The 24,956-nt window shown below is 49.8% G+C and overlaps 1 protein-coding gene and 1 long non-coding RNA gene across 2 annotated transcripts in view; both read left to right on the top strand.

The window, feature by feature from the left end:
- The window catches only part of LOC309641530, a 462,249-nt gene that overhangs the window by 27,482 nt on the left and 409,811 nt on the right, over positions 1-24,956 (top strand). The window lies entirely within an intron of this gene.
- On the top strand, positions 19,242-22,925 carry NTF3 (neurotrophin 3). The gene has a single exon (XM_082421579.1). The coding sequence runs from the start codon at positions 21,815-21,817 to the stop codon at positions 22,607-22,609; it is 795 nt and encodes a 264-aa protein (XP_082277705.1). The 5' UTR covers positions 19,242-21,814; the 3' UTR covers positions 22,610-22,925.

Raw genomic sequence — 24,956 nt, 5'->3', positions numbered from 1 at the left:
TTCCCTTTAGTGGTTACTTATTCTCTGCCCCTCTTTCTGGTCAGTTCTTCTGTTACTATCATTTGAACCTGCCTGGGGTGGGGGAGGGGAGGTGCCGCTCTCCCGTGATGCCTGGCGACTGGGCAGTTTTTCAAGACCAGAGTGACCATCACGGCTGGCCTCTTTTCCCATTTGTACCTGTCTTTTCCCCGCTGGTCCCAGGGTTCCTGGGAGGCTGATGTTGAGGAAGAAAGCCACGGCAGTGGGAAGGGGCAGGATCAGAGACCAGGAGTTGGTCTCAGAAGTAGGCTTTTGCTTTCTGTTCTAGAGCATCAGTGACCTCAGATTTCTATGTTGATCCCTGTGTTAACTTACCCCCAGAGCTGTTATTCAGTGAACTTTAAAAAAAAAAGCTCTGCAGCCTAGTTTTTCTCTGGGTGGCGAGAGCACGCACCCTCTCTGAGGTCCACTTATCAGGTGTATATATTCCTGGGAGGGTCCACCAGAGCTCCTGTTCTGCTTAGTTCAAAAGCAGTCTCCCCTCCCCTCAGAGCTCTTGCTAAAGACATGACCCTGAACCTTCTTTTTGTCACCGTGATGGAGTCAAACCTGCTTCCTCTTTACCTTTTGCTTGGCCAGCTCTTCCCAGATCCTTATCTGTCTTTTGGGAGTAAGTTCTTTCTGATCCACACATGTCATCCTGTAGCCCACATTGTTCCAGGCACTGTGTTAGGGGCTGGAGCTGCAGAGCTGAATGAGATGGGCCCTGCCCTCCGGCACAATGCAAGCCAGTGGTCATGTAGAGCCCCACGGGGCCCCCTGACCTGGCCGGAGGGCCTCTCAGAGCCTTGCCCCAGCCGGGACTTGGCCTCCGTGGTAGCAGCTTAGGAGCGTTTGGGCCCAGCCCTCGTCTCACCTTCATGAGATCTGTTGGGTGCTGGTTCCCAAGTGCTATTATCTGCAGATTCTCCAGTCTCGTGCATTCTCTCCAAGCCCCAGGAATTCCCGATCTAATCCTGATCCTGGGCCAGATCTGTAGGTGGAATGTGAGAGAGGAGACGCAGGTCCAGAGGGGCTTCGGACTTGTGTCCCTTCCCGTCTTGGTGCAGGAGTCCTTCTCTGTATCCCCGGGGGAGCTGCCTTCCTGCTCACCTCTCCTTCCTAAAGACAGACAGCAGTGCTGCTTCCGGGCAGTGGGCCGGGACTGCTGGAGATGAAACTTTGATTTTCCTCTTCGGCATCCGAATCCTTCCGTTGTAGTGGCTGGCACACAGGTTGTGTGAGAGATCACCTGTGTCATCATCAGCTCCCAGGACGCCCAGGAACTCCTTCTCCCTACCCTCACAGCGTCCTCAGCCGAGTGGTACCAGCCACTCTGTTGCTCTTGACTCAGTAAGTATCTTTAGATGGTGCAATTAGTCCATGTTAAGGGCCTTTGGAGACAAGTGAGCATGAAAGGGAGCACTAATAATAATTATACCAGGACAAAATCATCAATGATCACGCTTCTTAAGAGGTCCATCCCTTTGGCCCATTGACTGTGTTTCTCGGAACCTTTTACTGAACACCGACTGTGAACCTGGCACCATTATGGATACTCAGGACATCAGACTTCGAAGGAGAGCTTACAGTCCGGTGCGGGAGAAAGACAAGGAAAAGGAGGGTTATAAAAGAATGTGCTGAAAGGCAGTGTCTTTAGGGAGGTGGTGTAGGAGCAGGGTGGGAGGGACACATAGGAATCAACCAGGTAAAGGGCGGGGGTGGGAGGGATACTGCTGGCAAAGGGGGTCATCAGAGATCCTTGAAGAGGTGAGAGCACTTGGCGGGTTTGCAGAACTGCAGCCCTTCCTGGTGACACCCGCACCCAAGACCAGACTGGGAAGGGCCTCATGCCAGGCTGAGGAATTTGGGCTTCACCTCGAAGGTTTTAGAAAAGAACAGAAATTTCTCCAGCTGGGGAGCGATGCAGTCAAGCTCCACTTTAGAAGGTCCTTCCGTTCCAGTTGTGGAGAGGAAATGAGAGGGAGTCTGGGAGAGGGTGAAATTGGGGTCTCAGAAACCATCTAAGGGTCCCCGGGAGTAATCCCAGCAGGAGAGGTAGTACGGGCCGTAGGGAAAAGGGGCGTGCATTGTGAGAAGTAGGAGGCAGAATCAACTGGAATTTAATGGGACTTCCCTGGTGGTCCAGTGGTTAAGACTCCGCACTTCCACCGCGGGGGGCACGGGTTCAATCCCTGGTCTGGGAACTAAGATCCCATTTAGTAACGGCTGGATGAAAACTGTGGGAGAGCCACAGAAGCTTAAGGAGACAGGTCAGGAGGCTAAAGAAGGAAGGGCCGCAAGGCATCTACCTGATTTTCAAATGAGGGACCCAGGGCTCTTCTGGGAGGGTTGCTTCCGGAGGGCCCGGTGCTGGTGGTGAGGATGGATGGAGGGAATTCTGCCCATTTCGAGGGGGTGGAGGATGTGGAAGTAAGCAGTGCAGGTGCTTTTATACGAAGTTGGATTGGGACCTGCTAGTTGTCCTTAGGGGAGAGCTATTTTCTTTTCCTTGTTTAGGGTTGGTAACATGCGAACATTATGGGCACACCTTGTTTTATTGGGCTTCGCTTTATCGCACTTCTCAGACGTTGCCTTTTTTACATTTGAAGGTTTGTGGCAACCCTGCCTTGAGCAAGTCCATCGGTGCCATTTTTCTATCCACATTTGTTCACTTCATGTCTCTGTGTCACATTTGGGTAATTCTGGCAGTATTTCAAACTTTCTCATTATTATTGGTGATGGTGATCTGTGATCAGTGATTTTTGATTTGATGATTGCAAAAAGATTACAACTCGCTGAAGACTCAGATGATGGTTAGCATTTTTTAGCAAGAAGGCATTTTCTTTTTTTTTTTTTAAATAAATTTATTTATTTATGGCTGTGTTGTGTCTTCGTTTCTGTGTGAGGGCTTTCTCTAGTTGCGGCAAGCGGGGGCCACTCTTCATCGCGGTGCGCGGGCCTCTCACTATCGCGGCCTCTCTTGTTGCGGAGCACAGACTCCAGACGCACAGGCTAAGTAATTGTGGCTCATGGGCCCAGCTGCTCCGCGGCACGTGGGATCTTCCCCGACCAGGGCTTGAACCCGTGTCCCTTGCATTGGCAGGCAGATTCTCAACCACTGCGCCACCAGGGAAGCCCCAAGAAGGTATTTTCTAATTAAAGCATGTACTTTTTTTTAGACACAACGCTACTGCATATTTCATGGGCTACAGTATAGCGTAAACATAAATTTTATATGTACTGGGAAGGCAAAAGATTCATGTGACTTGCTTTATCATGGTATTTGCTTTATTGCAAGTGGTCTGGAACTGAACCCGCAGGGCAAGCAATGTCTGAGGTCTGCCTGTGTCTACTGAGGAAAGGAAACCTGCAGAGAGGGGCAGGTTGAAGACAGGATTGGGATGGAGGCCCTGATGGAAGGAGGCTTCTGAGTGAATGGGAGGCGGTGGGACCAGCGTGTCGCTGTAGATGCTATTGGAGAGAGAATGTGACCAGGACCCCCAGACACTCAGAGGAAATTATGGCTGGACTCAGTGTGAGTGTGGAGTCCTGGTTGATCCAGGGCAGGCCTGCCGTGTAACCATTACCCCAACCAAATGATTCATTGCACCCCCTTTCACTTTCAAAAGTTTACTGGTTAGGGTGATAAAGCATCTGGCCACTTCAGCTGTGTGCATTCAAGGAGATGTGTGTACAGAGTGAAGAGTTCTTACCTGGGGGACCCTCTCTTTTTTTTTCTCTGAAGTAGGAGGCAAGCTTTCTGTGCTCTGAGACTTCAGGAGATAAATGTGGTTTTGAGAGAGCTGTTGTGAGGAACAGAAGAAAGACCTGACACAGGAAGAATAGCAAAAAATTGATCTACAGCAAGGGCTGAGCCAAACGTGAGAACATAAATTTGCTTGGCACCGAACAGTGTCCGTGCCGCCCTTCCCCGTCTCCGCAGCCCGAGTATCAGCCGGAGAAATGGATGCTTGATTGACCTGAGGCTGGGGAGGTGCAGGGCAGATGTGACCAGGGCGGAGGGGTGGGGTAGAAGAAGGGCTGAAGCAAAGGACTGTGGGAATAACTCAGACCCACGGTCACCTCTGCACAGGAAGATGTTTATTGCAGCATTGTTTATGAGAATGGAGAATGGGAAATAATATATTTCCTACAAAGGGGGTGTAATCCAGTAAATTACGGCACTTTCCTGGGATGGACTATTAATTATGTAGCCATCAAAGCTTTGTTTATGTACAATTTTAATACGATGGGAGAATGCTTAGATTATACGATTAAGTAAGTCAGTCGAAGAAGGATGTGTATTCAACAATCTCAACTTTGTAATGCCTAGAAAAACTTTGCACGTGTTTAGAAAAGGCTGGGTACTTGTGGGAGTTGATAGATTTCTTTTTGTATTTTTGTATTTTTAGAATGCTCTCCAATATGCTCTGATTACTTTTATAACATGGAAAAAGAATCTCTAGAGAAATTTATTTAAAATTCTTTAAACATAAAAAGGGTGTATGCAATCACGGGTTAATTTGGCCTCCGTATTCTCTTGATCTCTTAGATGGGAAACATCACCCAGATAGCATGGTGTTTGAGAAATGAGTTTTGGTGTCAGACACACCTGGGTTTGAATCCCAGCTCTAGTATGGCAGTGGTGTGATCTGAGGCGAGTTGTCTTCTCTGGGGCCCTATTTCTTTATTTACAAAGTAGAGAGAATAAAGCACTCCCACAGTCTCTTATTTACAATTCCAAAACCCACAAAGCTCTGAAAACCCAGAGTCCCTTCTTAAAGTTTCAGCAGATTTATTTGGCTGCAAAATATGACCTGAATTGACATAATCTTTATCTCTCTTAAGTGAGTATTTATAATTTTGCAATAGAAATATTACCTTGTTTAATCACGGGGGCTGCCCCAGACCCATGGAGAGTGTTAGGTAATGTACAGCAATACACAGGGTTTCAGATAAGTGACTGTCGACTGTGGGACCTGCCTCAGAGGGTTGTTGCAGAATTAAATCTTAGCGAAGTTCCAGGCAGGAGCAAATGCTATCATCATTATTGACATCATAATTATTCTTGAGCCTTTGCTACATACAGAATGCTTGATTTCTGCTTGCTTTCTCTTCCTTCTCTTCCTTTCCTTATTGGGACCTTGAGAAGAAGACAGACATGTCATTTTTTATGGGCACTTAGGTTGGCATTGTTTAGGACACGGGAGTGGAAAAAATGGGAACTGCCAGCAGAAAATTCTCCCGCCTCTTTCCTTCTTCCCAGTTTCTAGTTTCCTGAAGAATAAGCCAAAAGGAATAATGCATGTTAACAGGTCACCCAGATAGTTGAAGAGCTCATCAAAGGATTAAGTCTTATTCTCTTGGTGAAGAATTTAATCTCAAAGCACATGCGTTCATTGTGGAATTGTGATATATTTACAGCATAGCTACTCTACATTTAAAGATGTACTTTGCTTTAAGCTAAAACTAGTCTGATATATATATTTTTTAATGGAAGAGTGGTTATTTACTGCTTTCCATAGGAATTCACAATAAGATTTTTTGTTGCAAACCCTCCTAGTATCTTTAAAACACAAATCAATTCACAGAAATGTGATTTGCACTCAACCTTTTCAGAGGCATAAGTAGGGTATAAACTGAAGTTATTCCTTCCTGTTCTTGGGTGAGTTTTGCTTCATAAATTCTGTCAGTGTGGCACTAGCCAACTGCATTATTAACATCACCAAGGGGAATTAGAATATAAAATGTTATAGGATCAAAAGTTCCACATTCTGAATCAATGCCAGTATATTTCCAGACCCTTCAGTTTGACTACAGTCTGCAGCCATCCTCTCCTCTCCACCATGTGACTCACCCACTTCAGGGTGGAGGTCATTGACTGTTCCCACACATCGCTATGGCCCCATCAACGTCCTCATGGTGGAGCGTTTTGCCTTTACATAGAATCACAGAGCCTCAGGTCTGGAAAGAACTGTTTTGCAATCCTGTCTATTAAATCCAGTGAATCTGGTCATTTCGACGGCATGCCTGGAAACTCACTAGAGCCTTCTTTCTAGTAAACCAAAATAGATCTCCCTGAAGTAGATGGTTCAAACTCTGCAAATTGGTCCAGAGGCAGAAGAGCTGGTCTGTTGGCTAGAAATGACTGCCTGTCCTAAGGTCTCCAACCCTTTTCCACTTCAGCTCATCAGGTCCTCGGTGGCCCTCCTACTGCATGCCCAGCACAGTGTCAGGACACATTCCTGCACATTCTTGGGTTCCAACTTACCCTCTATGTTAATGCATTCATTAGCACCAAACTGCAGGGTTCCTTGCCAAAGCCCATCAAGCGTAATTGGAGCTTCTGAAGTGAGATCCCCCAGTTATACTACTTCAGTTGTCTCATTGGTCTCATGCCCATCATCAAACACATTTTCCATCACGATTGTTGTCATTTTCTTAAAACAGCTATTGTTGAGAAAGATTGTTTTTAACACAGGCTTTTGCTTAACCAGTTGTTTGATCTCCAGAATACAATAAATCTTCAGACGGAACAGAGCCAGGAATGGGGGAGGGGGGACTGGGGAGGCTTAGAAAGAAGTAGGTGCAGAACTTGAGCCAAGGACCGGCCCCACCCATCTCCCTGCATAGGAAGAGGCTCCTGCAGCCAGAGGTGGCCCACCTTTGGAAATGATCCACTTTGTATGAATTGGTGCATCAAAGAGGCAGTGGGCCTAGAGAAAAGTGCAGTCTGCATTTTGTAGCTGTAGGGACTCTCCCAAAATTCCCAGAGAGCTGGGGGATCTCTACTTCCTGGGCGGTCCCAGGCATATGGTCTGTCCTCTGGATTCTTCAGGGCTTTGAGAATAAAGAGGTTATCTTTTAGGAAGAGTGCTGGATCAGGAGTCAGGAAGAACGGTTCTGGCTCTGGCTGTGACAGCTTTGAGCCCACCACTCATCTACGCTATGCCCTAAATTTCTCAGCTTAAAATTAGCAATACCCTCTCTTTATAATTTTCCTAACTTCATCTCCACCCAAAAAGCTAAAGACAGTAGGATGTAAGTATTAAGTTGCAGTCCTTGGCATATAGTAGGTGCTTAGTGTAGCATCCTTCCTTCCTTTAAGAGATCAGGGGGTTCTGCCATGTCCCCAGATGTTTTCTGCCCACGACCTGTGTCTGTGAAAGCCTCGAGCCTCTTGATGGACGCTTTGCCCACTTCTCCTGGCTATGTTTGTTAGATTAAAGGGTTGCCTCACTGCCTGTCTCAAGGTAGCCTCTGCTTGCTCTCCCAGGCACCCATGGGGGCCTGGAGCCTTTAAGTACAATTGTGCTTTTGAGGAAGAGGAGCTCCACACAGTTCTCAGGCTCACTGGCGCTTATTTGAGGTCATCTTCAGCCTTTCCAACTCAACCCCTCCAGAGGGGTGAAAACCCACCTTCTTCTGTCTTTTGGGAAATCCACCAGAACTAGTGTGAAGCCATGCATTGCATTTTTCAAGAGTCAAACTCAATCACCAAAAGATGCATCAGAGAGGGCAGGGGGTGTGGGGTAGAGGTCAGGGGAGGAGGTATGGAAGGTGTGCTCGCATCCCCCCCAAAAAAGAATTGGAAGTGGTGTTGGAAAAATCCTCAGCCTTTATTTACCACGGTGGGTAGACACAGGAGGAGGGGGAGCTGGGTGGGAAAGGAAAACAATAGAGGGCTGTGTGCTTTGCTACAGAAGCACGCTCTCAGCAAGTAACGTGGCAAGCTGGGTCAGCGCTGCTCAGTTGGCCCCAGAGCTTAAAGGAGGGTCTGGTGCAGCTGTCGGTGGTGGTGGGCAGGCTGGGGCCAAGGCAGGCACCCTCCGGGCACTCGGAGGCAAAGCTGCAGGAATCCCCAGGTTCAGCGGGCTCCAGCCTGATGGAAACCCTCGCTGCCTCTTGTTCTAGGGAGAGGCTTGTGGGGAGACCACAGAGGAGGTGACCAGGAAAGGGAGTGCTCACATCTCATGCAGAGAGTGACCGACATATGGAACATGTTATCGGGAAGGGTTACAGGCTGGAGGAGCTCCTAGACTTTTCCAGGGGTGGGATGGGGGAGGGGGCAGCCTTCACAAACCCAAGGAGGTTTCTAAACAAAAGGAATTTGAGAAGGGTTGGAGGAATAATGAGAAATGCAAACTTGACCCAGAGTTTCTCTTTCTATCTCCCAGGCTTCTCCCCAGCCTGTCCTTACATGTTTCCAATTCCTGGGGACCCGAGAGGGCCACTGGGGCCCCGAGAGGGCCACTGGGGCCATGTGCCTTCCTCCTTACATGGGCAGAGCTGGCGGGGGGTGGGAGCGGGGTCAGCAGGACCCCAGAGCCGTCTCCCACGCACCCCACCTCCCCCCGTGTCCCTGGGGACCAGAGAGAGAGAGCAGGGAGCCCAGAGCCTTGTCTTTGCCCCTCTGTGGGTAGGCAGACTGCAGACACTGCGAAGATCTCAGGATGATTTACCTGGATTCCCTCACGCTGTAGAAGAGCAAACTGATACCTGGGAGGTGGAAACAAGGCTTGTCCAAGGTCCCATGGGGACTGACTGGGAAAGCTGCAAGGCGCACCCCAGCCTTGTGTTCCTCCAACCCTAGGGATGTCTCCCCTCCTCAGCACCCCTCTCCCCACCCACTGCACACACGCACACACAGATACACACAGACACACACACTAAGACGCAGGCACACACGCACACACAGATACACACAGATACACGCACAGACACACACACTAAGACGCAGGCACACACGCACACACAGATACACACAGACACACACACTAAGACGCAGGCACACACGGACACACAGATACACACAGATACACGCACAGACACACACACTAAGACGCAGGCACACACGCACACACAGATACACACAGATACACGCACAGACACACACACTAAGACGCAGGCACACACGCACACACAGATACACACAGATACACGCACAGACACACGCACTAAGACGCAGACACACAGACACACACAGATACACGCACAGACACACACACTAAGACGCAGACACACAGACACACACAGATACACACAGATACACGCACAGACACACACACTAAGACGCAGACACACAGACACACACACACACACTCAGACATACACACTCACATACAGACACACACACACAAATGTGGACACACGCACAGACGCACACTCAGACCCAGACATACAGACCCAGACATACACACAGACACACACAGTCACACACAGATATACATACACATATCGACACAGATATATATTCATTCACACACAGACATACACATTCACACACAGGCACACTCACAGATATTCACACGCACACCATACACACAGATAAACACGACATACACTCACACACACACTCAGACACAGACGTACATGCACACATGCACACATACTCACACAGACACACACAGGCACACTCACAGATATCCTCACACACACACGCTTTGCTGGCCTGTTTCCCAGCAGCTCTTGTACAGGTTGGAATTCCTCCTCTTTCTGCTCTGCTCTGATGGCAGAGAGCTGTAGGCACTGCCCCGGCCACTCTGGGACAAGGTCCCAGTGGCCGCAGGAGTGTGGCCTATTCTGTGTCACCACCAGGAAGCCCTCTTTGACCCTGAGTGTTCATACCTTCGTGCTTGTATTCGTGTCCCTGGCTGCTAGGAAGAAAATGTCAGCTGGGGTGGGGTTAGCCAGCTCTGGGTGCTGGCGGGTGGAGTGGTTCCTAACACGGATGGATCTAGATTCAGACACCCTCTGGGTGGCAGTCGTGGTGGTTTTGGGGGACAGTCTCTCCTCCCCCGTTTTTCCCTAGCTGGGGCAAAAGCCACCATGCAGGGGTCTTGGACTCAGCTGAAACCCTGTTCAAGAAAGCCTTGTCTCCCTTCCTCCCTCCGTCCTCTCTTTCTCTCTGTGTCTCCCTCCCTCCCTCCTCCTCCCCAGCCCTCCACAATCACTTGCCCTGAGGTCCCCAGGAGCAGAGATGGCCCCCTGGCTCGGTGTCACCCCTCTGCAGTCAGATCCTTGGCCGCAGGGCCTCAGGTGCCTGACGGCTCGCCCCTTCCGTGGGGACGGTCCTGTTCTTCGTGGCTCCAGTAATGATCCCCGAGGTCCATTTTAGACCATCCTCCAGGAATGTACTCAGACTCTTCTGAGCAAGCTTAGTGAAATGGCATCACTGGCACTAAAAGGTGACACCTCTCATCCTCTGTACTTTTTCCAGCTCTGAGTGTTTGTCCATCCTTCACTGTGTAACAAACTCTCCCAAACTTGGTGGCATAAAAAAAAAAAAAACACTGTTTTCTCATTTCTCATGATGTTGTGGCTCAGGGAATTGAGTCGAGCTGGGTTGGGAGATTCTTCTGTGTCAGGTGGCCTTGACAGAGGTCCTTGGTGGTTTTCAGTTGACTGATGGGCTGGCACGGGTCACCCAGGCCAGTTCACCCGCAAGACGAGCACCTTGGCAGCACTGGCTGGAAAACCACGGTGAGGGGGGTCTCCAACCTGGTGGCCTTGAATGTCAGTGCCTCCCGTGGCAGCTCGGGGCCCCAAGAACAGGCAGAAGCCACACGGCCGCTCACAGCCTAGCCTTGGAAGTCACATAATGTTACTTCCTCTATACTGTATTGATCAAAATGGGCACAGGACACCCACCTACAAGAGAAGGGCACATGGACCCACCACTAGGTGGGAGGAGTGTCAGAAATCAGCATGTTTTAAACTAGCAACCTGCTTGTGCACAGTATTCGATCCCAGTGTATCTTCTGGCTACACTCTCTTCCAGAGCAATGAACTTATCCACTTTTGCCATCTGATATAAAAGAGAGCCTCTACTGGTGCTTAAGCCTCCTCTCTCAGGCTTCCGGGGTGTCCCCCTGGGCCATGCTCTGTGATTGTCCTGCACCCCTCCCTCCTCCAGCTTCTCCTCCTGAGACAGCGTGCAGCCACGCTCACAGTCATAACGCCAGTCGGCTGGAACGCAGAGAAGCTCTTCAGAAACAGCAAGGTTTCCAAAGACAAGGGAGAGCATTGGTCTTGAGTACGCTGAGGAACAGGGAAACCAAAGGGATGGAAAAGCCATCAGGTTGGAGGTGAAGTCATCCAGAGTGGTGGCAGGACCAGAGATAGAAGAGAAAAGGCATGCCATTCCAAAGCTCTTGAGGAGTGCAGATGTCACTAGACAATGGTGCTGATGCCACAAAAATGTTTGTAAAAGGAAGGGAAGGGTTCTGCCTCATGGGCTACCTCTTGAGCTGAGTCAGGCTGCGAGGGCTCCAGCCCTCTCACAGTGTAGCGTTCCACATGCTGTGCTGGTCCTGATTCCGCTGCACCTCCCAGAGAAGCCCTTCTGCAACCTTGTGGGCAGGTTTCCCTCTGGGTGTCCTTATATTTATGGTTCTGTGTTGGTTCCAGATGAGCAGCACAGCTCTGGGCCTCTGGAGAGCTGGCTCCTGGTTCTGGCTCTTCCATTAATTGATTGTTGCATTTGGGGCAGGCCACTTTCCTGCTGTAACCTTCCCATTGTATGAGAATTCTAGTAGATTAGGATGCCAGTGCCTGGCTCTGTAGCTTCAAAAGGACACAGAAAAGTAGGAAGGACCAGAAAACGAGACCAGTATTAAGGATCATTTGTCTGGTGAAGAAATGGCTCAGGGTTAGCAGAGGGTCATAGAAGCACAGGATATTAAAGCTGGAAAGAAGCTGTGAAAAACTGTTTAATTCAAGAGTTCTTCACCGAGGATCTATGGGTCTCTGGGTTAGGCTTTGGGGAGCTGGTGAACTGCCTCGAATTTTTTTGCAAACTTTTCTGATATGTGCACATGTATTTTTTTAGGGGAAACTTTCTTTAGTTTTTATCACATTCTAAAAAGGGTCAAAAACGGCTGAGAACCACTTTAGTCCACCAGCATTATGTTATGTGATTCTTAACCAGGAGGGATAAGGCCTCCCCAGATGGTATTTGGAAAAGTGTGAGTGCCTTTTTTTGGTCGTCACCATGACTGGGGACATGATTGACATTTAGTAGGTTGGGGGCAGAGCTTCATGTGTGGGAGACAAAACTGAATAATGAAGAACTAACTCTCCTGCCCAAAATACCAGCATCAGCCCTAGGGAGAAAGCCCGTTAGGAATTGAGACCCCAGGATGAGCAGTGATTCTCCTGTAGCCACAAAGCTGATCAGTGGCAGAGATGCTTTTCATTCATAAATCAAAGTGGGAGACATGCCGAGAGTCCGCATTATTTTATTTCTCCTTGTCAATACGCTAAAAATCTATGAAAACCAAGTAATCAGAAATCTGTCTCACCTTCAAAATTCCAGCAAATTTCAGAAAGAATCCCTGGGCTCTTGGTCTTCTTTACCATCCAGTAAGGACAGAGGAAAGGAATGTGTGACATTTGGGGAAACTAAAGCACAGATAAGTGGGCCCGTCAGCCCCGTGTTGCATAGATATGCTTCTCAGCCACTGTGAATTGGCGATGCCCAGCCTTGGACGGTGAAATATTCCCTTTGCACTTCAGAGCACCTGTCTTGGATATCTCTTTCTCAGAACAAGGAAAGAAGCATTAATGTATCAATGAGGGGCTTGGTGCCACACTCCCTGCAAGCAAGTGGCAGGTGCCTTCAACTCTCTGGAAAGAGTTGGGAGGTGGTCTGCGGTGCTGGCTAAAAGTACAACCTGGGGGTCACACAGGGGTCTGCATCCTGGCTCCACCTCTCAACTGATGCGTGATCTCGGACAAAATGACTTAATCCCTCTGAGCCTCAGTTTCCTGAGCTGACAAGTGGGCATGATAATCGTATCCATGAAGATTAATTGAGACAATCCATGTAAAGTCTGGAGAAGTCCTCAGCATATGGTGCGGCTCGGTAAATACTAGCTGCTCTTACAAGCGGTTATGATGACTGTGTCCGTGATGAATGACAGCTTTGGGTCCACAGTGTTGGTGCCAGAATTCAGAGGACAAACTCTGGGGTGGTTTCTAGTCTTGCCCAGCTGCCCAGAGCGAGAGTCGGTAGCTGGTTTGGGACTGGATCATAGTGTGTATGAAGTGCCTTCCACACACTTGGGTTCGGGTGGAAGATGGATTTTCTCCCTGTGTGTCCATTCCAGCCTCCCTTTGCAAGGGGGCGCAAAGAGGCTCAGGAAATCTCCCGTGCAGACGCCTCTCCTGCCTTGCTTTCCTGGTCTGGCAGGGGATTCAGGTGAAGGACGGTGGCTGGGAGGAGGCTTTGGCCCTCCGAGTCCCCAGACAGCGTGGTTTCCTGGAGAGGGCGTCCAGACCAAAGGCAGCCATGGACCATCTGCCAGTCCCTCATCCTTGTGGAAGGAGGCTGGCTGTGGGCTGGGGGAGGCGTGAGCGGGAGACACAGGCCCCATCGCCAAGCCTGCAGGAGAAAGGCTGCCATCTGACCGCACTCACTGCGGCCAAGTCCTCGTGAGGCCAAACCAGGGTGGTTTGGGGTGACCCCAGCCTCGCTGCCGCTGCCCTGGCGGGTGCAGTCACACATCCGGGCATTGCCAAGGCAGCTGTGGTCTTGGTTTGGAAGAGGCATCTGGAGAGTGAATGAGAGTCCTGATTTGGGATTTCCCTTCGCTCCCAGCTCTCAAGGTAAAGCCAGCTTCCTTATTCTGCGAAGTTTGAGACCCATCCTTGGCTGGGTAGACAAAGTAGATAATTGATCATCCTCATCATTATTTATCATAATTATTAAAGATTGACGGTCAGCAGCCTTCTGTTACAATTAGCTTACAGCCGGGTAGCACTTTACAGGAAATACATATGCTTGACACATCAACCCAACTCAAACACGAGGAGTACCTCTAGGACAAGAAGTTTCATTTGCTTGGGGAGGTTATTCTCTGACGCTAAGAGTTGAACGCCAGCCGTACCCACAACTGGCTGTGTAATGGAAGCAACCTTCCCTTGTGTGTTTCCACACTTGGAAAAATGGAGTTAACCCAGATGCAGAAAATGAAACCAAACTCAAGATGTCTCAGAATATTAAATGATACAGTAATTTGGAAATAACTCGACTGTAACCCATCCTCATTTGGGGAGGCTACAGTGTGTGTGAGGTGTGTGTGTGTGTACGCATGCACACACAAGCCCACCACAAACCCATGCATGTGCATCTTCAAGCACAGTGGTGAATGAGCATTAGTGCCCAGAACAAAGAAAACGGAATTTCCTAGATAAACACAGTTATGGCCGGTAGCTGGATTGACTCAGATTTTCTCTGCAGATTGTTCCTTGCCCAGCCTCTGGCCATGAAATGAGAGTTGGTAGGATGTAAAGGATAAAGTAAACGTGGGTTTCCTGGGGCTTGTGTCGGCATACCAAGCTCCTTTCAGATCTCTCTGCCAAGATGGGGCCAAGCCAGAGGGTTCCCTGGCCTGGGGAATAACTGTACTACCTTCTTCTCGGAGCTGTGGTGCACATTGTTTTGACATGTGCCATACCTTCTGTCTCTCACTACCTTGGGGCCCAATGAGTGGATGCTTTGAACAATGTAAAATTCCTCTTCCAACAGCTGTGAAAAAGAAACTCCCAACTTTTTACTTCCAGCTCAGGGTGTTTAGCTTGCTTTTGGGAGACCGGCTCCTTGTCTTTTCAGGGGTCTCTTGTCTTCATTTTCTGACCTCCAAGAGGAACCAGTTTCAGCAGTTCCTTTCTGAGGGAGGTGAGTCACCCTTCTGAGGTCTCTATTTCATTTCTTTTCACCCTAGAACACACCTTCCTTGTTAATAGGTTGTCTTGTTTCCACTGGGAAGCCAGCATCCCCTGAAAACCGAGGACCTTGTCCTATTTCAGATCTTGGACCAAGCGTTGTCTGTGTCAGTCGGTTTCAGAACCCTGAGTTAAGTAAGTTTCACTAAGAGGAACTCTGCAGAATGAGGGGCTTTTAGAGAACAGGGAAGGAATCCGTCTCCCTGCCTCTGCTGTCACCTGTATGGACTCTATGTGATGCAGACCTGCCCAGGGATCAGGGATCTCAAATGAGGTCTCACCAAATACAGCGGAGAGGTGATCCTTTTTGGTTGGGGGGCGGGGGGGTGATTTAGACCATGCTCACCAGCATCTTTGATGACAGTCGTTGACTAGTTCTCTGATCTCGGCTCGATTTCTTACCCTCTCTAAAGCTCAATGTATGTGTTCTTTTTCTCCCTAAGACAGGGAAGAGTGGCCACCCTCAGAGGTGCAATAAGACTGAGCGAGGTGGGTTTGAGGGATGCATGCAGGGCCGTCGGGGGAGGAGCGCCATGAACCCCCACACAGCCCAGTTCTTGCGACTTCATTTCTAATCCGCACCTTCCAGCCACCCCAAGTCGCTCCTTCCCTCCATCCTTTCACAAGCGTTTCCCTCCCTTGTTGGTTTTGGGTCCACCTTGCCCCCAGTGAGTTAACCTACGTGTTTCCAGTCTAATCTCATCCTGCTTCTTCCAGGCCCCCCGCCCACACGGGGGCTGGGGAATAATTGGTTTGTCCTCATCGGTGTTTGTAGCGCCTTCCCTTCAAGCGTCATCCGTGCGTTTCAATTAACCTGCCACTTTTTCCTCTCTCCTGCTTCCGGATCATTATTAAAGAGATTAACCAAAGCCAGACGAGTCCCCAGCGGAGGCTCCACCGGGACGTGTCTCTCCCGGCTCCCAGCCTTGTCAGGGGTCAGACCATCTTCATGTGGCCCCGACTGACTCATTTTGAGGCCTCAGGACCCGTGTTCAGAACAAAGCCAATTTGAATTAATTTTGCAATTAAGACAGGAGAACAAGCCTGGCCAGTCCTTTTATATGGCCTTAGTTTAATGTTTCCACCACATTCCTTTCCTTTTGGTCATTCTGCTTTAAATCTATCGCCTCCCCACCTCTCTCTCTTTCCACTCCCTGATCGAGATATTAGGGTTATCTGGCAGGATGTGGTCTTTGGACATCTTAGCATTCATCAGAGACCAGGTCATCGCTGCAGAAATTCTCCAGAGACTTAGGTCCTTATGGCTACAATTGGCCAGTGTCCTCAGTCACCCCCGCCAGAAAGTGCACTTGCCTCCGGCGGAGGTGGCTACCCTGGACATAATGAAATCTCTAGAATTTGCATATTCAACACTTGGCAAGTAAAAAAGTGCTTCCACCTTTGTTCTCACACCTCCTCCCCTAGGAAAGCTAGAACAGAGCCTTTATGCCTTCTGTGTTATTCACCCCCTTTTCCAGCGCTGGGGCCAAACCCAGGGTCTGAGGTGGCACATTCTGTGCTCTGTATGAAGCAACGCGTGGGACAGGCACCTGCAGGGGCCTGACCTTGGAGGGCATCAGGCCCAGGAAGGACGCGAGGAAACTGAATTGTGTTTCCTTTCATGGGGAATCTGAGAGGAGGAAACAGGGGTGGTGGCCTCAAGCCCCCGGAAACTGCCGAGAGCTGCCTAGAGGCTTCTCGGGGGGATGCGCGGCCTGCCGGGTGGAGCTGTCCCGGCTCCAGGCTTGGAAGCTGAGTTTCCTCTGGACTGTGTGAGAGCCAGGACAGACAGACAGCACAGGGCATCTGCTCCAGAGGCAGACGGCCATCCCGTCTGGGCTCTGCTGCTTGTTAACTAGTTATTAAACCTCCCCATGCCTTGGTTTCCCCATCTGAAATGGGAAATGTAACTACCTACCTCCGAGGGGTTGTTACCAAGATGAAAGATGCAATGTATGTCAGTTCCCGGCAAGAACATCTTTGTGCTTGGTGACCCCGCTCTGCCCAGGCTACAAAATTCACTCGGTACACGTGCAACAAGCAAGGGCTGGGGGTTCATGGCCAGGCGGTGGCTCGCACGTGCCAGGGAGCTAGTCCTAGAGAGGTGACTTGGAACTCAGCGGTGATGGCCCCCATCCCCCGCGTGTGGCAGGACAGACCCTGGTTGCTGTGGCCTCAGACCCTGTACCACCGTCCTCACCGGCTTCTCTCCCATTTCAGCTGCTCCTTCCAGACCCCAAACCCTCTGTGTGTATTGTACGCTGAGCCAAAAAGGAGGAATCAGAAATTGCTCTCTTTTGAGTATTTTGAGGGATGGTGAAACCTTGTAGGAATGTTGCTCCAGGGACTGGGAAAACACCATATGTGGGAAAGCATTTCTAAGCGAGCAAAATAGCATCTGCAAGCTGGTCAGGATCTTGGAAAACTCTGAGCGGGGAAAACGGGCACTGGGGAGAGTGCAGGAAGGGGTCTAACGGAGGTCTTTAACAGGTCTTTTTCCAATTATAGCCGAGAAGAGCCTGGGGATCCTGGCCTGCTTCAGAGCCAGGCCTGTATTTTCTTTGGGAGAAGAAGGCAGAGTTGATTTGCTTCCAAACCAGGCTTGGCAGAAACCCAGACAGAATCCCAGGCCAGGAAGCTGTGTAGGTCTTGCTTGTAGTAGGTGCTCATTCAGTAAATGGACCTGGAGGCTCGACAACAGTGCAGCCCTGTGCCGGACGTCAGAGGCGGGGGGATGAGAAAGACGTGGCCTAGTCATCCAGGGGGAGCCATTCAGACAGTGATAACTCAGTAGGATCATTGCTTAAACGGGGGTCTCTATAAACTGCAGTCACCACTGGCGAAGGAGCATAGAAGTCTCTCTAAATTGAAACATTCACTGATGCGCCTTCCTGGTACTGCCTTTCCCCTTCCACTCCCCACTCCAGGGAATTAGTCCTCTGCTACCCGGTGTGTGTGCATGGAGGGCAGGCGTGCAGTGTCTTCTGCTGCCGCAGATAACTGAGGTTCATGTTCATCTAACCTGTCCAGTGAATCACTGTGTGCCAGGCACGGTGCTAAGTGCTTTCCTAATGATGTCACTTTTCACCCCTGACCATGACCTTGACTGTGCACCGGCCACGCGATCTCTGTTACGCTTAATCACCAAGGCCCCCCTGTCCCTCTCTGTGTCATGTAGCAGTCAGACCTTACACAGCTCGCTTTACACTGCTCCGGGTCTCAGTGTCCTTAACGGTAAAAACGAGGTGGTTCTCTATGGCCCCTTCCAACTCCAACATCTGTGTTTGGGCGAATTTTATTAGCGACATTCTTGGGCTTGCTCTCTGCGAAAAACCTGAAAGCAGATTATCAAAGTGGAGTCCGCAGGAAGCCTGTTTTAACACAGCCTTGCAAATATCTAGAAACACTTACCAGCCTGCAGATGATTTACTCCCAGGACTTACTCCAAAGTATCATGACGAGTTTTTGGACTTGATGGTAAGCAAACATTCAGATCCAGAAATGGGTAGGACCCATGCTAAGGGGCATTTGGGAATTTTTATATAATTCATTTTGTTCATTTGTCCCACCCCACCACCAGCAGTGCTGGCCTGATGTCTCTGTGCTGAATTTGTGTGCTTGGGACCCGAGGGGATACTGGGGTTTGCCTTGGGGCTCCCACAGGTAGATGGGATGGTAGGAACAGTCCAGCCTCTACAATTCTCTGTAGAGAACTGAAAAACAATAATAAATCAGCTACAAGTCAGTCTGCTTTGTACGATCTGAGCACTGTGCTTTGGCGATTCTTTGCAATATCAGTGATGAAGTCTTCCTCTCTGACGATCCTGACCTCTCCCCCAATCCCCCACTGCCCAGGGGAGCAAGGAAGGCGGTCTCAGGAGCCTTTCCCATTGTCCACAACCCCGGGCCCTCCCTGCCGGGTTGCACTAAAGTCACAGCTCCCGTCCATGGCCCTGCACACTGCACCCTGTGGGCTTTGCACATCCCTTTTGACCAACGATAACTTTCCGCCCTTACTTTCAAACAATTTCACCAAGACGAACTGTCTTAGTTCCTGCAGCCGGGGCATCACACAGAGTCTGGCGCTCAGAGAGGGGACCTCAAACTCAAGGTGTAACGCTCTGTGGTTACCATCTTGAAATTCGGAAGAATTGTATTTCTGACTGTGGGTTTTCTATGTGAGGTCCCATGGGACCATGGAGCATGCACCTGGGGGCCCCAAGCATTGCCTCAAACGTGGTCACGCCTCCTGCCACCATCCTGCCTGTGAGAAATGTTTGCCCTAGGCCCTGCAGACTAGGTAGCCAGTTCCGTGCGTGGAGGGCAGGCGTTCCGGCCTCACTGCACCCACTTTGTATTCACTGTGGTGTGGACTCAGGGGAGAGGCAGACACAAACAGGGAGGAAGGGGCTCCTGGCCTTGGAGGAGAGCGTCTAGGGAGTAAACCACGTCATGCCATGAGGGCTGTGACACCTGCCACCATGCCACATCATGCCATGAGGGCTGTGACACCTGCCACCATGCCACAGAGACGCAAAGGAGGCCGGGCTGCCGCTATCAGGGGAGCATCACAGAAAAGTTAGCTTCTGAACCAGGCACTGAAGAATGAGCAAAATTTCAGCAGGAGAGGAGGCTGTGAAAGTGCGCAAGGTGAAGGGTCACATGGGCCGTAAAGCTTATTCAAGCGGCTCGTGAACAGTGAGTAGGGCTGAGGGGTGGGGCGTGGGAGCCCAATCATGACGTGATGAAAAGGAATGCTGGGCCCAGAGTGCGGGGTCCCCCTCTCTGCCCTTGTGTGCCTCTCCTCTGCTTTAAACTGCAGTCCGGGTTTTCCTCATCTATAAAATGAAGGAGTTGGATTAAATACCCTTCTCTTTCTTACATCTTTTGGTTCCATAATACAGGCCACCTCCCATATAGCAGGCCAATCCATCAACGTTCTTCCTACCAACTCACCCTTGCAATGACCTTACTAATCTAGGCGTGACTCTTACTGGACCTGGGACCTCCCTCCACTCACCACACTTGATTGATTTCCCTGTGAGCAGGTAGCCTGCTTATTCTTAGTTGATAGTGGCTGGGCTTTTGGGGGGTTTCATAAATTGTTTTTCGATAGCCTCTCCATCCCAAATTATTTTATTGCAGCTGTATTCTATTTTGGAAGGGAGAAGGGGGTGTAATTCTAGTTGCATGTACACCACACTTTTTGTGTTCAACCTTGATTTTGTTGGGCCTGCAAGATTGAAGGGGATGTCACTCTTATGCAGAGTTGGGGGGGAGATCAGTTATCCTGTGGGAACCATTTTCCCAGGATAATACAATAATTACAATCAGGGCCGATCTTCTATGTCTTGTGCCACATTTGTTTATTTCCCTTCTCTTCTCCCCCTGGGTTTCTCGAAATACCAAAGGTGAACCAAGGGAAGGATTTTATTTTCCATGCTTAGAGCTTTAAAGAGGAAACGAGAAAGGCCTGGGGACAGTAAGGTGGCTTCAATGGTGATTACAGAATGAGCACCTCGAGGCTAGTGGTGTGAAGCACGGGGCACGGGAGGGGTCATTAGTGCAGCCAGCCCTCCCCACCAGAAAAAATCTCCTTCCCGTGCCAACCCTCGGAAAATCAGGGCTGTGCTCTAGTGAGGGAGAGACCAGCAATGAAGGTATGTCAAGATCGGCCCTCTAATTCCACAAGGACTCAGCAGAAACCCCAAGTCGAGGTTCTACTATGGCAACAGAATGAGAGCGTTGATGGGTTCAGATGCCACTGAAACAAGGAGACAGCAGAATTAGAAACAGAACCATTAAAAGGAACATTTCATAGTGGAAACTTAAAAAGTCAAACATGAAAAATTAACAGGGAATCTTGCACTTCAGGGCAAGTGTAGCCCATTAATTTGGGCTGTGTCTCCATCTTCTACAGGTGGTGCTTTGGGGGGGCTGCCGTCTTGTGAAGAGGGTCTCTGGGGATCGGGTGGGCACCATGGTAAGGATGTCCATTGGAGAGGTCGGCAGAGCACCTGACACTCAGGCCCTCTCACAGCATAGGTCGCAGCCCACATGGTCATTTACAAGGGCAGGAGAACAGCTCTGCCAGGCTGGCCAAGAACGAGCCATCTCTGATGCTACGGATATAGAAGCAACTGGCCCAACCCAACCTTGGGCTTGGCCCAACCTTGGGGTATCTGTTCCTTTGAGAGATCTCAGGGGCTGCAGTGAAGGGGGCAAGAGAACTATGATTCTTGAGACAATTGCAAAGCCACTGCCACTGATACTTTTTTAATTAAAAATGTACGTACGCATTTATAATTTTCAGGTTCCATTTCTTCGTATTTTGCCAAGGTGGAGCGGGATGTGATCTTTTCAGGCTGAAGGCACCTTTAAAGAAGTGGCAGGAGACGTCCCTGGCGGTCCAGTGGTTAAGACTCCACGCTTCCAGTGATTCCACTGCAGGGGGCACGGGTTCCATCTCTGGTTGGGGAACTAGGATTCCACAGGCTGCATGGCACAGCCAGGAAAAAATTTTTTTATTAAATAGATAGAATAAAGTGGCAGGACGTCATCCACACACAGCAGAAAGCTGCAGATGGTAGACGTCAGGTGCAAAGGTGACAGGTGCCATCTGTCCAGGAAGGAGATGGAGGTTGAAAGACTGGAGTCAAGCGCACCTGCCTCTTTGTGACCCGGGTCTTCGGGAAAGACCTGACTCTTCTAGGCTGTAGTCCTTCCAGCGATGTTCTTGGTTTCCTTGTGAAAAAGACGATTTTGCCCTCTCTCTCTTACACACACAGACACACCTCTTTCCCTCTCACACAGCCACGATGCTGGAGGAAAGATTGTTGAGGTGAAGGCACTTGGACATCTAGGAGAGAAAGGAGGGCTGGTAAAAGGCAGTATTTCCCAGGGGAAGGGGAGAGAAATAGACAGCCTCCGTCTCTGGCCAGCACAGGGGCGTTTTGATGCTCCCCTAGGATGGTGGTCCCCTGCTCTCTCTCTTGCCTCACAGGGATCCTCAGCCTCTGGTTCAGGACGGCACGGACCCAGCGGCCACCACCTCCTGTTAACACCTATGTTTCCTTTTCCGATCTTACAGGTGAACAAGGTGATGTCCATCTTGTTTTATGTGATATTTCTCGCTTATCTCCGTGGCATCCAAGGTAACAGCATGGATCAAAGGAGTTTGCCGGAAGACTCGCTCAATTCCCTGATTATTAAGCTGATCCAGGCAGATATTTTAAAAAACAAGCTCTCCAAGCACATGGTGGACGTTAGGGAAAACTACCAGAACACCCTGCCCAAAGCAGAGGCCCCCCGGGAGCCCGCCAAGCCGGAATTCCAGCCCATGACCGCCATGGGCCCCGAACTGCTGCGGCATCAGAGACGCTACAACTCCCCCCGGGTCCTGCTGAGTGACAGCACCCCCATGGAGCCCCCTCCCCTGTACCTCATGGAGGATTACGTGGGCCACCCCGCGGCCACCAACAGAACGGCGCGGAGGAAGAGGTATGCGGAGCACAAGAGTCACCGAGGGGAGTACTCCGTGTGTGAGAGCGAGAGCTTGTGGGTGACCGACAAGTCATCGGCCATCGACATTCGGGGACACCAGGTCACGGTGCTGGGGGAGATCAAAACCGGCAACTCTCCCGTCAAACAATATTTTTATGAGACGAGGTGTAAAGAGGCCAGGCCTGTCAAGAACGGTTGCAGAGGCATTGACGATAAACATTGGAACTCTCAATGCAAAACCTCCCAAACCTACGTCCGGGCACTGACATCAGAAAACAACAAACTGGTCGGCTGGCGGTGGATACGGATAGACACATCCTGTGTGTGTGCCTTGTCGAGAAAAATCGGAAGAACATAAATTGGCATCTCTCCCCGTATATAAATTATTACTTTAAATTATACAATATGCATGTAGCATATAAATGTTTATATTGTTTTTATATATTATAAGTTGACCTTTATTTATTAAACTTCAGCAACCCTACAGTATATAAGCTTTTTTTCTCAATAAAATCCGTGTGCTTGCCTTCCCTCAGGCCTCTCCCATCTGTTAAACCTGATCCTTGTAACCCGGCTCTCGGGATCCACCGCCCTGTAAAATCTGTGTACACCAGTATTTTGCATTCAGTATTGTCAAGGCCATGACTGTCGTTTTAGTAAACTTGTTAAAATCGGCTGATGTCAGAGTTGTGTGTAGACACAGTTATATCCCCCCTTCCGGGGATGCCTCATGGTTGATTCATTAATTTAAAGAACTGTTACCACCTCCGTTGCAGCGATGTTTGGCAGTTTGGAGCTGCACCCTTAATTCTGGCCAACAAGCTCGCTGCCCACAACCTACTCGCCTTTCTCTGCTGTCAGTTTTGCCAATTAGAGTTATGATTTGCTCCAATGTTACAGTCCCGAAACAATAACAATGAAGCTGGCAATTTTCGTTTTGGAAGTTTCTTTTCAGCACATTTGTTGTTTGGGGGTTTGAGATTGTTAAGGGTTGAATTTTTTTTTTTTTTTTTTTTTTTTTTTGGCTTCGGTTTTTGCTTTTTGGAAGTGGTTTTCTGAGGCACATAGGAAACATTTTTTAACTATTTGTAACAGAAATAATTGTGTGGTTACACAGAAGCAGAAACGGATCCTGAGTCATCTGCACACAGAACAGAAATGTGCTCCTAAGAGATTCTCTTGGAGCCCCGCCTCCTTTTCCTCTGCTGGTCCCTCTTGGTGCTGCAGGGGGAACTGAAAAAGGCTGGTGCTTTGGAGTCAGACCTAGGTTCAAATTCCAGCTACCCCCTGTGACTGTGGGCAGGGTTTTGAAGGCTCCCTGAGCCCAGGTTTCCTGGAGTCAGAGATTCAGATGTGGGTATGGGTCTCGCCTACCCCACAGGTTGCCATGATTCAGCTATATTACTGCAGTAGGCGTCCCAACAGAGGGTAGATATTCAAGAATGGAAGTTCCTTATCCCTTCCCTCCCTCTCCTTACTTAGGTATTGTGTTCCTCTGTATCATTTTTGGGTTTTGGTGTTGTTTTTTTTTTTGTTCTCCCGCCACCCAGCTTTATTAAGATATAATTGACATATAACATTGCATGAATTCAAGGTGTACAGCGTGATGATTTGACACACGTATATATTGCGAAATGTTTACCGCAATAAGGTTAGTTAGCACATCCCTCACCTCACACAAGTGCCATTGTTGTTATTGTGAGAACGTTTAGAAGCTACCCTCATGGCAACTTTCAAGTATACAGTACAGTATTGTTGTCTATAGCCCCCATGCTGTACGTTAGCTCCCCCAAACCTATTCCTCTTAAAATTTGAAATTCGTACTCTTGACCAGCATCTCCTCTTCCCCACCCCCAGCGCCTGGCAACCAGAGTTCTACTCTTTGCTTCTGTGAGTTCAGCTTTTTTAGAGTCTACTGTACATGAGCTCTGTATCATTTCTGGTTGATTCATCCCCTTAGATGTAAAAACCCCAATTGGAGGGAAATTTCCGGGTGCCTACTGATCCCAGGAGGGGTCCACAACAGCCAAGGGGTCACTTGGTGATGGCCACACCTGTCCTGCCAAGGCAGACACTAGTGATGCCCTCCAAGTGCTTTTCCCCCTGGGAAGCAGTTCACCCTCCAGGGTCTGGAGCCTAAGGACTCCCATCTCCCATCTGGTCGGAGACGCGAGGTACCCACCATACCACTATGGACCCTGCATTACTGCCCTGAAACCCTGTCTGTTCGCTTCTCTGGATTGCCCTGCCTGCATCCAAGGCCCGTGTGTGCCCTCAGTATCTGGAGCAGCCTGAGCCCCGAGGTCTGGCCTTCCGTAAAGGACACACATGCCTAACAGCGTCTGTGTCCCTTATGGGACATGACCCTTCTGAAACAGGCTTTGGTGACGAGCATTAGATCACGCTCGATTCTGGATGCCCAGAACACGAGGGCAGGAAATGAGGAATTTACCACGTACCCACCACGTGCTGGCCGCTTTCAAATGCTGCCACCCACAGTAAGTTGTCACAAATCCTTTGCGGTAGCAATTGTCATCTTCGGTTTACAGGTGGCGAAACTGAGGGTTGAGGATTTAACCTGCCCGTGGCCACTGAGCAGGTAAGTGGCAGAGGGAGGGTGCAAATCCCTGTCTGAGTGCTGACGCTGTCCTGTCTCCTCATCTCTAGTACCTTCCCATCCCCTTCCTGCAGCCGTGCGTTTCAGA

Source organism: Balaenoptera physalus (genome assembly GCF_965194825.1).
Source record: "Balaenoptera physalus genome assembly, chromosome: 13".
NCBI lineage: Eukaryota > Metazoa > Chordata > Mammalia > Artiodactyla > Balaenopteridae > Balaenoptera > Balaenoptera physalus.
This window is presented reverse-complemented; position numbering and strand designations above follow the sequence as displayed.